At 52.4% G+C, this 11,923-nt stretch overlaps 1 protein-coding gene across 1 annotated transcript; it reads right to left on the bottom strand.

Moving 5' to 3' along the window:
* Positions 1–7,363: 7,363 nt before the first annotated feature.
* On the bottom strand, positions 7,364–10,966 carry LOC117363349 (disintegrin and metalloproteinase domain-containing protein 15-like). The gene is made up of 3 exons (XM_033950909.1): positions 10,639–10,966; positions 8,702–8,829; positions 7,364–7,752 (listed from the first exon to the last, which is right to left on the bottom strand). The coding sequence occupies exons 1-3, from the start codon at positions 10,765–10,767 to the stop codon at positions 7,695–7,697; spliced, it is 315 nt and encodes a 104-aa protein (XP_033806800.1). The 5' UTR covers positions 10,768–10,966; the 3' UTR covers positions 7,364–7,694.
* Positions 10,967–11,923: the final 957 nt, after the last annotated feature.

The following is an 11,923-nucleotide window of genomic DNA, read 5'->3' as shown; positions in this document are numbered from 1 at the left end:
GTCAGGATCCTCTCCGTCCCCACCCATCCCTGCAAGGAATTACCTCCATCCCCGCCTGTCCCCATAAAGCACAGTTACTTACCGTAACAGGTGTTATCCAGGGACAGCAGGCAGATATTCTTTACGCATGGGTGACGTCACCGACGGAGCCCTCGGTACGGACCTTTTTAACTAGAAAGTTCTAGTTGGCCGCACCGCGCGTGCGCGAGTGCCTTCCCGCCCGACGGAGGAGTGCGTGGTCCCCAGTTAGGATAAGCCAGCTAAGAAGCCAACCCGGGGAGGTGGGTGGGACGTAAGAATATATGCCTGCTGTCCCTGGATAACACCTGTTACGGTAAGTAACTGTGCTTTATCCCAGGACAAGCAGGCAGCATATTCTTTACGCATGGGTGACCTCCAAGCTAACAAAGAGGGAGGAGGGATGGTTGGCCATCAGGAAAATAAATTCTGAAGTACAGATTGGCCGAAGTGCCCATCCCGTCTGGAGAAAGCATCCAGACAGTAGTGAGTAGTGAACGTGTGAACTGAGGACCAGGTGGCCGCCTTGCAGATTTCCTCAATGGGTGTGGAACGGAGGAAAGCCACAGAAGCGGCCATAGCTCTCACCCTGTGGGCCGTGACAGCACCGTCCAGTGACAGACCGGCCCGAGCATAACAGAACGCGATGCAAGCTGCAAGCCAGTTGGATAGCGTCCGTTTAGAGACCGGTCGACCCAGACGATTAGGATCGAAGGTCAGGAAGAGCTGAGGGGACAAGCGGTGAGCCCTTGTACGATCAAGATAGTAAGCCAGGGCACGCTTGCAATCAAGACTGTGCAATGCCTGTTCCCCGGGATGTGAATGAGGTTTCGGGAAAAAAACAGGCAACACAATAGACTGGTTGAGGTGAAAAGCCGAAACAACCTTGGGAAGGAACTTAGGATGGGTACGCAGAACCACCTTGTCATGGTGAAAAACAGTGAACGGTGGATCGGCGACCAGTGCATGTAGCTCACTAACCCTCCTGGCAGAGGTGATGGCAATGAGGAAAAGCACCTTCCATGTCAGAAGTTTGAGCGAAGTTGTGGCAAGAGGCTCAAAAGGAGGTTTCATGAGGGCTGATAAAACCACATTCAGGTCCCAGACGACCGGAGGCGGCTTCAGAGGTGGTTTGACATTGAAGAGGCCCCTCATAAATCGGGAAACCAGAGGGTGAGCCGTGAGAGGTTTTCCTAGGATAGGCTCATGAAACGCCGTGATGGCACTGAGATGGACTCTGATTGAGGTAGACTTGAGGCCTGCGTTGGACAGGGAGAGCAAGTAGTCCAGCACAGTTTCCACCGCTAAAGAGGTGGGGTTGTGATGATGACGGAGGCACCAAGAGGAGAACCTGGTCCACTTCTGATGGTAACATTGGAGGGTGGCCGGTTTCCTGGAGGCGTCCAAAATGAGACGGACAGGCTGAGACAGATTTCCTGGAGAGGTCAGCCCGAGAGAAACCAAGCTGTCAGGTGGAGCGAAGACAGATTGGGATGTAGCAGAGACTGGCGTTGTTGTGTAAGTAGAGTGGGAAACACAGGAAGAAGAATGGGCTCCCTGACGCTGAGCTGAAGCAGGAGAGGAAACCAGTGTTGGCGAGGCCACCGAGGAGCGATGAGGATCATGGTGGCCCTGTCCCTGCGGAGTTTGGATAAAGTCCGCAACATCAGAGGTAGTGGAGGAAAGGCATAGAGGAACCGATCCGTCCAGTCGAGCAGAAATGCATCCGGGGCCAGACGGTGAGGAGAGAAGAGTCTGGAGCAGAACTGGGGCAGCTGATGGTTGTGAGGAGCTGCAAATAGGTCCACCTGTGGAGTGCCCCAGCGAGCAAAGATGGAGAGGAGCGTGGGGGGATCCAAAGTCCATTCGTGAGGTTGAAGGATGCGGCTGAGATTGTCGGCCAGGGAGTTCTGTTCGCCCCGGATATAGACAGCCTTGAGGAAGAGACTGCGGGCCGTGGCCCAGGTCCAAATGCGGAGAGCCTCCTGACAAAGGAGGCGAGATCCGGTGCCGCCAGTGGCGTACCTAGGGGGGGGCGGGCCGCCCCGGGTACCAGCCCTAAGGGGGTGTTCCCGGCCTTGCCGTTCAGTCCCCCGCCACCCCCGAAGGACCGCTCGCCCCACTGACCTTCCTGCACCACCTGTGAAGCAGCCCGCAGCAGGATCGCGAAGTCAGCGTCAGCATCCCTGCGCTGCTTCCTGCGCCGCGATCCCGCCCCTCCTCTGCCTGCCTGTCACCCCCTCCCCCTTGAAAGCCTGCTTACCTGCCCGCCCGCCCCACCCTGAAGGCCTGATGCCCCGACCCACCCCGAAGGACCGTTCGCCCCCCTGGCCTCCCCGCACCACCTATGAACAGCCGCAGCAGGATCGCGAAGTCAGCGTCAGCATCCCTGCGCTGCTTCCTGCGCCGCGATCCCGCCCCTCCTCTGACGTCAGAGGAGAGGCGGGACCGTGGCGCAGGAAGCAGCGCAGGGATCGCTGACGCTGACTTCGCGATCCTGCTGCGGCTGTTCATAGGTGGTGCGGGGAGGCCAGGGGGGCGAACGGTCCTTCGGGGTGGGTCGGGGCATCAGGCCTTCAGGGTGGGGCGGGCGGGCAGGCAAGCAGGCTTTCAAGGGGGAGGGGGTGACAGGCAGGCAGGCAGGCATCCTTCAAGGGGGGACAGGCCTTCGGGGGGGGGGTGCAGACCTTCAAAAAAAAAAAAAAATTTTTTACATGGGGGGGGGGTGCAGACCTTCAAAAAAAAAAAAAAATTTTTTTACATGGGGGGGGGGTGTCAAAAAATGATGCGCCCCGGGTGCCACATACCCTAGGTACGCCACTGGGTGCCGCCTTGCTTGTTTATGTAGTACATGGCAACTTGATTGTCTGTGCACAGGAGAAGAACCTGAGGGCAGAGAAGGTGCTGGAAGGCCTTGAGAGCGTAGAACATGGCTCTCAGTTCTAGGAAATTGATGTGATGTAGACGCTCCTGCGGGGTCCAAAGACCTTGGGTGCGTAGATCTCCCAGGTGAGCTCCCCATGCATAAGGGGAGGCATCCGTGGTGATGATCATGGAATGAGGGGGCAGATGAAAAAGAAGGCCCCTGGAAAGATTTGAGGAGTTCAACCACCATTGTAGAGATCTCTGAAGAGACGATGTCACAGAGATGGGATGAGAAAGAAGGTTCGAGGTCTGTGACCACTGGTTGGCCAGAGTCCATTGAGGTGTCCTGAGGTGGAGTCGTGCCAGGGGAAGCACATGCACCGTCGAGGCCATGTGGCCCAGGAGGACCATCATCTGTCTGGCAGAAATGGAGTGATGAAGGAGCACCTGACGACAAAGGTGGAGCAGAGTCCGTTGACGGTCGGAGGGGAGAAACGCCCTCATTAGTGTGGTGTCGAGAACTGCTCCAATGAACTGAAGGCGCTGTGTGGGCAGCAGATGCGACTTGGGGTAGTTGATCTCGAACCCCAGAAGGTGGAGGAGAGAGATGGTATGATGAGTGGCTTGTAGCACAAGTGGAGACGTAGGTGCTTTCACTAACCAATCGTCCAAGTAGGGGAAGACCTGGAGGTTGTGAGACCTGAGAAAGGCCGCCACCACAATGAGGCATTTGGTGAACACCCTGGGTGATGAAGCGAGGCCAAAAGGTAGCACTTTGTACTGATAATGGCGGTGGTGTACCTGGAATCGCAGGTAACGACGTGAAGTTGGATTGATTGGGATGTGAGTGTAGGCCTCTTTGAGGTCCAGGGAACATAGCCAGTCGTGCTGAGAGAGAAGAGGGTAAAGCGTGGCAAGGGAGAGCATTCTGAATTTCTCCCTGACCAGACACTTGTTGAGGTCCCTGAGATCGAGAATGGGACGGAGGTCTCCTGTCTTCTTTGGAACGAGGAAGTAACGGGAGTAGAATCCCCGGCCTCTTTGTTCCGGAGGCACTTCTTCGATGGCATTGAGAAGAAGGAGGGATTGGACCTCCCTCAGGAGGAGGGGGGTTTGAGTTGAATGAGAAGCAGACTCTACGGGAGGATTGTCTGGTGGAAGAGTCTGGAAGTTGAGAGAGTAGCCGTGGCGGATGATGTTGAGGACCCACTGGTCCGATGTGATGACCTCCCAACAGCTGAGGAAGATGTGGAGCCTGCCTCCGATTGGCTGTGGAAGAGGCAAGGAGGGTGGATGACTGGCTAAGCCCTGGAGAGAGGAGTCAAAAGGGCTGAGATGGTTTGGCAGGAGGAAGAGGCTTGGCAGGTTGATTTGACTGGGTACGAGCCTGGGTGTGCTGGTGCTGGCGTGCTCGCCTAGGTTGCTGTGAAGGTGGATTGAGCGGCCTAGCAGAAAACCTGCGCTGGTATGAGGTCTGTGGTCTGTAAGGGCGAGCAGGTGGAGCCTTTTTCTTAGGCTTTATGAGGGTGTCCCATCTGGTCTCATGAGCTGAGAGCTTCTGCGTGGTGGTATCCAGGGACTCTCCGAATAATTCATCCCCAAGACACGGGGCGTTGGCTAGTCGGTCTTGATGGTTGATATCCAAATCAGAGACCCTGAGCCAGGCCAGGCGGCGCATAGCCACGGCGATGGCAGATGCACGGGAGGTGAGCTCAAAAGAGTCATAGATAGAGCGCACCATGAATTTTCTCAATTGGAGCAGGCTGGAGATCTGCTGTTGAAACAGAGGAACTTTGTGTTCTGGCAGGTACTTCTGCATGGCGGAGAGTTGCGTGACCAGATGTTTCAGGTAGAATGAGAAATGGAATGAGTAGTTATTAGCTCTGTTGGCAAGCATAGCATTCTGATAGAGTCGCTTGCCAAACTTGTCCATTGTTTTGCCCTCTCTGCCAGGAGGGGTGGAGGCATAAACACTAGAGCCCTGAGTCTTTTTTAAAGTGGACTCCACCAGGAGAGACTCATGAGGCAGTTGGGGTTTATCAAATCCTGGGATTGGTATAACCCTATAGAGGCTGTCCAATTTACGGGGGGCCCCAGGGACAGTCAGCGGGTTCTCCCAATTTTTATAAAAAGTTTCCCGTAGGATATCATGCACGGGCAACTTTAGGAACTCTTTGGGAGGTTGATCGAAATCCAATGCCTCCAGGAAAGCTTGTGACTTCTTAGAGTCAGATTCCAGTGGCAAAGACAAGGCCCCCGACAACTCCCTGAGGAATTTAGAGAAGGAAGATTGTTCAGGTTTAGATGTGGTATCGGGGGCCGAAGGCTCTTCGTCCGACGACGATGCATCCTCCTCGGTACCGGGAGGGGATTCTTCCCATAGGTCCGGGTCTCTGACATCGGTGTGTGCGTGTCGAGAGACCGGAGTGGAAGGCTCGGTATGGTGAGTTTTAGACAAAGATTTGCCTGAGCGTACCGAGACGTTACCGGGAGATGAAGACCTGTGTCTGTCTCGGTCCCGGGAAGAACGGTGCCGGTCAGGGTCATGGGAAGACCGGTGCCCTGCTCGGTCCCGAGGAGGATCGGTCGTCGTCAAGGCGATAGTCTCGGCATGGGTATGGAGATGTGGTGCCGAGAGAATGGGCATGGAGGAGTCCATAGGTACCGATGGAGTGGATACCGGTTGGACGGTGTGGGGCTCGGGCCGGTCTGGTACCGAGAGCAGCGGTGCCAAGATAGAGGGTAAGAGCTGCTGAAGTTGCTGGTGGAGTTGTTCCTGCAACTTGTCCTGGAGGATGGCCGCAATGCGGTCATCCAGGGGAGGCACCGGAACCACTTTTTTCTTCTTTGGTTCCATGGGTGCCGCTCTACACTCCGGCGATGAGGAGGCCGATGACGAGGCACTCACCGATATCGGAGTGGAGCGTTTTTTGGTTCGGCGTGGAGCCGAAAGGACTGGTGTCGCCCCCGAGGTGGGAGGGCGCTCAAGGGTGGAAGGCTTCTTAGCCGGCTTACCTGGCGCCGGAGGCGCCGATGTCGTCTCAGGCGTCGTCGAAGTGGTCGGTGCCGATTTCGACGGTGCCGCAGATGAAGAGGTCGAATCCATAGTCGGGCCGGTGCCGAAAAGTAGATTTTGTTGGATTTGACGATTCTTCAAAGTGCGTTTTTTAAGAGTGGCACAGCGGGTGCAGGAGTCCGCCCGATGCTCCGGTCCCAAGCACTGCAAACACCAATTGTGTGGGTCAGTGAGGGAGATCGGGCGTGCACACCGCTGGCACTTCTTAAAACCGGGCTGCGGGGGCATGAATGGGAACACGGCCTCCGCAAAATCAAACCCCGAGGCCTGGATCGTGACAACAGGCCCCGCCGGGGCAGGAACGAAAAATAAAGCAAAAAGGAAAGATTTTTTTTTTTTTTTTTTGTAAATGGAAAGAAAAAAGCACCCGAAGGTGAATAAACCGAAAAAATAACGCGAGCGGGAAGGCAAAAGGAGGATTTCAACGACGTTGAAAAACACACGTTTTCTTCGCTCCGCGGAAACGAAGAAACTGGGGACCACGCACTCCTCCGTCGGGCGGGAAGGCACTCGCGCACGCGCGGTGCGGCCAACTAGAACTTTCTAGTTAAAAAGGTCCGTACCGAGGGCTCCGTCGGTGACGTCACCCATGCGTAAAGAATATGCTGCCTGCTTGTCCTGGGATAAAAAGCAGCAATTACTTCTGACATGATCATCAATTCCACAGTTTCTTTTGTGTTTGCGCTGCTGTTTTCTTTGTGGAATCTCTTTGGAACCCTTTTTTTGTTTTCTGCTCATGTAATTAACTTATAAACTTTTACTAAAGCTGGCGTGTCAATTATATTATATGGACGAACCCTGCTTCCTGAGCCTTCCATCCCTGTGGGAGTCCCGTGGGTCAGAGGGGTGTCCCCGTGGGAGTCACGTGGATTATGGGGGATTCCCGCGGGACTCCCGTGATCCCTGTTCCCATGCAGACCTCTACCTAGGTCTCCTATCATACCATCTCTTTTAATATTTTCTATTTAATGCACCCTTTTTATTGTAAAACCATTTAGAAATTTTAGGATTGGGGTGTGAACTAAGAGACAGGGCCAGGCACCACTGCCCTTGCTCTGTTCCACACACATATAAAAGAGCTTCTTCGTCTACAAGGCCACAGGCAAACCCATGAAATACACAGACGCACATTGGTTTACAGCAGTTTTAAAATATAGACTTACAAAGTTGCTGAACTTTCGCCACAGTATAAATAACAGAACAGACCTCTCCCCCCCCACCCTCCAGCTGCCCTTTAGTCCTAAATTTACGCTCTAGGCCCCTGCTTCCAGAATCCACAGGTGTGATGAGGTTCTCAGTGGTTAGAGACCGGAGTAACGTTTGTGCAAGTCCGAAATGTATCCACAGTCCTCGGGCTCCGGTAAAACGTTCTGCTCCCTCTGGTTTTCAAGTCCCATGCCCAGCCCAGCCCCCATGTTTCCCCCATGATTTTATCTGCACCTTTCCAGCTTCTGTCTGTATGAAAGAAGATCACCCCCCCCCACACACACACACAGTTCAGCACTACGTTGTAGCCTCAGTCTCTCTTACGGTGTGGGCCAAGGGCAGGCAACATCCTCTTCTCACCTATGCTGGACTGGTAGAATCTACCCCCGTGCCACAGCAAGGTCGAGGCGATGGATGCATAGGACCCATGCAGAAGCTGCGGAAAGAGTTCCACCGCAAGAGCAGAGTGGTTATCAGCTCCCCCCTTACCACCCGTTCGTGTGCGTCGACGACCAGTGTCCGGCCTCAGTTACACTTGCTGCGCCTGGAGGTTCCCACCAATGGCTGTAGGCGGAGGGGGCGCCAGCCTTTGGAATAGAAAAAAAAGAGAGTCAGAAGGTGGCAGAGGGACACCTTGAAACAAGCTGGAGTTGGGGGGAAGGCCTGGAGATGGAAGGGACATCCAAAATGACATTTCCTGCCCATCTCTAATCTAATCTTTGATTTTGTATACCGATTCATCCCAACAGGAGGACTCGACTCAATTAACAGAATATTAAGAAATTTACATAAGATTAGAACAAGAACTGTATCTTTTAAGCCAAAAGTAGTATCTTTTATGATTGATTATTTCAGACAGAAAAATCATTCATAAATTTCTGAAATAAATAGGTCTTTCAACGCTTTACGAAAAGTGGGTAGATGAAAGAGAACTATAATTGTAGAAGGGATGTCATGCCAAACTTTTACGAATAAAAAAGAAAATGATTGACAGAAATTGGCCGTAGTTGGGGTTTTTTTTTTAACAGTGGGAAAGCCAAGTTTATATGTCTGAGACCCAATCAGAGACCCCAAAAATGTGGAAGGATACAGAAATTATTCCACCATCAGCTTCATTCAAACACATCACATTTCATCTTATAGATTGCATTGGGAAATTCAAACAAAAATACAATTTAAAACAGAAATTCCAAGTGCAACTTCACAGGACATCCTATGCCACTCTATAGCTGGAGGCTCTCTCTGGCACAATGCAAGTACTAAGATAAAACTCTAGCAGTCCATTTCTGAAACCGAGATCCTATCCAGCACACACCCCTGCTTATGAATGACGTTCGTTCCTGTCACGGTATATGGAAACCCAACCCATCTGGAGACATTACCCGAGTGAGCATGCCAGACCCTGATGGTTATCTCGGGGCAATGCCTTTCTGCTATGGTTGGAGGAGTTGCAGGCCTGCGTTGCCAGCAAGTATGTGGTCAGCTTGTGGATTTCTTCCTGAACACTAACTTTATGTGGAGGGACTGGACACTTGCCTGGAAGGGAACACTACTGCCTGAGGCGTGTATATGGGCACGGCAGAAAGCAGCTCTTCTTGGTCTTGGGTCGCCGGGTCCGAGGGCAGGGGCTTCTTTGGGGGAGGTGGTTTCACAGGAACTTGAGGCTGAACGATAAGAGAAAAAAAATATTCAGAACCAGGAAGGCTGCGTCCCCCTTCTCAGCACTCACCCCATGTGGCCCAAACGCCTTCCCTTTGACTCTGGAAAACAGTGGTAGAAGATTAAAGTCCTTTCTCCACGCCTCATCAGGGCCCACAATGGGCTAGCAGAAGGCACGGCTAGACGCTCCGAGACAGCGGAGGGCCTCAGTGGGCACACTGGACAGTCACAGCAGAGAAACTGCTCTACGGGACTACTGAAGGGCTTCCAAACAACCTCCTCTACTAACAATAGCTCTCAAATAGAGAATGACACAGTGACAAAATTCATCACCGTTCCTGTCCCCGCAGATAACCGCGGGAAACCATCTTCATGTCATTCTTTAAGGATAGAGGGAAGAATCAGAGTATAATTGGGCACAACCACTGACCCGCAAGCTTTGCTTTGAAGAATGCTAGTGTACAAGGACCGAAGTTGAAATAGACACTAGAAAATGACATGGGATTATGACAGGAACGGTGATGAATTTTGTCACCGTGTCGTTCTCTACTCTCAAACACAAAACCTCACCCAAAATACCACCAATTCACCTTGTTTCTTGCATCCAGTTTAATAAGAACGAGAAAAGGAGAAAACAAAGGCAAGGGAGATGATCTAATCAACCAACAAGAAACCTTGATTATAAGACTATCTCAACAAGGATCCAAGTTTCGGTATTTACGATGCCTTCCTCAGGGGACACTGAGATGAAGTCTCTTAGTCAGTTAGGATTGAATGTCAACCCAGCTGAATCCTTTAACCCAGCGGTCCCCAACCCTGTCCTGGAGGACCACTAGCCAGTCAGGTTTTCGGGACAGCCCTAATGAATGTGAATGGGGCAGATCTGCATTCCCATCGTCTTCACTACTTGCAAATCTCTTTCATGTTTATTCATTAGGGCTATCCTGAAAACCCGACTGGCTGGTGGTCCTCTAGGGCAGGGTTGGAAACCACTGCTTTAACCGATAGCGTTGGCTTCGCTGACATTCAACCCTAGCTTACTAAGAGACTTTGTCTCAGTGTCCTCAGAGGAAGGCATTGTAGACAGGGCTGTGGAGTCGGTAGATAAATGTTCCGACTCCGACTCCTCAGTTTTTTGTACTTCAGACTCCGACTCCAGGTACCCGAAATTTCCTCCGACTCCTCGACTCCAACTCCGACTCCGACTCCACAGAACTGGTTAATTTTCAGATCGTTAAAATGGAATGTCAAGTTGAGAGAAATGAGCATTTTCGACACCACCTTCTTTTTCCTTTTAATCAAGGTACTAAGGCCGCAGAAGCTGCTCGCAACATTTGTGCTGTGTATATAGTGGGTGCTATAGCTGAAAGAATCGCTCGTGATTGGTATGCCAAGTTCAAAAATGGAGTCGGTAGATAAATGTTCCGACTCCGACTCCTCAGTTTTTTGTACTTCTGACTCCAACTCCGACTCCAGGTACCCGAAATTTCCTCCGACTCCACAGCCCTGATTGTAGATGCCGAAACTTGGATCCTTGTTGGGATAGTCTCATAATAAAGGTTTCTTATTGGTTAATTAGATCGTTTCCCTTGCCTTTGTTTTCTCCTTTTCTCTTTCTTCTCTCACGAGGCAAGTACTCTCCGTTCGGCTCTATCCAGTTTAATAAGCGTCACCAATATATTCACTACGGCATCGGCGCTGCCATAAAAACCAGCAGCGCCAATGCTGGCGCTGCAAAGCTCCCATCACCAAAGCCACACCAGCACTGAGCAGAGCAGACTCACAATGCCCACACACCGTGCCGGCCGTGTTACCTGAGACTTCCTTGGCACGGGGTCATCTGGCAGAGGTCTTGAGGGTGGGGCAGGCCTGTCGAAAGCTGTGCCCTGGACAGACAGAGCGGGAAGAATGTGAACAGCAGAGTGGCAGGAAGCCAGGAGCATACGCAAGAGAGCCGGTCACTTAGAACTCACCCTGAGGGGCACCTGAGGCCCCCTAAGACAAATGGGATCCTAAGCAGTTAGGGTGGGTGAGCCATGCGGTTGCTGCATTGCATTGTCTTCGGAGACTCCCCACTGGCATGCATCCTACATGCGTGTGCTGCGTTTATACGTATATAGGGTAACCAGATTTGTTCGTGCAATGTTCTGGAATGTTGCTACTCTTTGGGGTTCTAGAATGTTGCTACTCTTTGGGGTTCTAGAATGTTGCTACTCTTTGGGGTTCTAGAATGTTGCTACTCTTTGGGGTTCTGGAATGTTGCTACTCTTTGGGTTTTGGCCAGGTACTAGCGACCTGGACTGGCCACCATGAGAACGGGCTACTGGGCTTGATAGACCTTTGGTCTGACCCAGTAAGGCTATTCTTTTGTTCTTATGATTTAAATCCCACCACGTTACTGAAATCCCAGAGCTCATTTTCAGCCTGCCGGCTCCGCGTTCCATCCCCGTCCTTCTCCATCTGCTGCTGGAGGAGACTCAACATGGCCCATCCAAATCCTCCTTCCCCCCACCTGACTAGGACCGAACCTTACCCTGTGGCTGGTTCCATGATGCAGCTTTTCACCTGAAGAAGGTTGGAGCAGTTACACTTCCTGTCCACAGTGTCATGGTTCATGCCTAGGTTGTGTCCCAGTTCGTGTGCAATAGTGGAGGCCACGCCCAGGGTGCTGACAGAGTGGTCCTGGAAACACAGAGGGCATTTCAGGGCAGAGAACGCCACGATGTCGCCAGAAGTGGGGAATAGGAGAGGAGAAGCAGAATGAGAGATGAGTTCAAGTCTTCAGAAAGCTCACGTGCAAAAAAAAAAACTATAGAGGGCTCCTGAACAGCCTCAAAATACTTACAGAATTCAGGAAATCCTGGGCTCGGTGGGAAAGGGGAGGAAGAGGCCTGGGAGCCTTAGCAGAGCAGGAGGCAGAAGCCATGTACGCAAGTGTACGCAGCCTGCGTTTTCCCAGTTGGCGGCCAGGTTGAAGATCTCGATGGAGCCATCCAGGCGGGCCTCAGTCAAGCGCTCCGAGCGACCGCAGTAATGTAGACAGCGGGCCTCCCCCAGAGAGCACGAAGCGGAAGAAGCCCTGCAGGCTCACAATCTATC

Source organism: Geotrypetes seraphini, chromosome 7, assembly GCF_902459505.1.
Source record: "Geotrypetes seraphini chromosome 7, aGeoSer1.1, whole genome shotgun sequence".
NCBI lineage: Eukaryota > Metazoa > Chordata > Amphibia > Gymnophiona > Dermophiidae > Geotrypetes > Geotrypetes seraphini.
The sequence above is the reverse complement of the archived record's forward strand: the minus strand, read 5'-3'. Positions and strand labels throughout refer to the sequence as shown.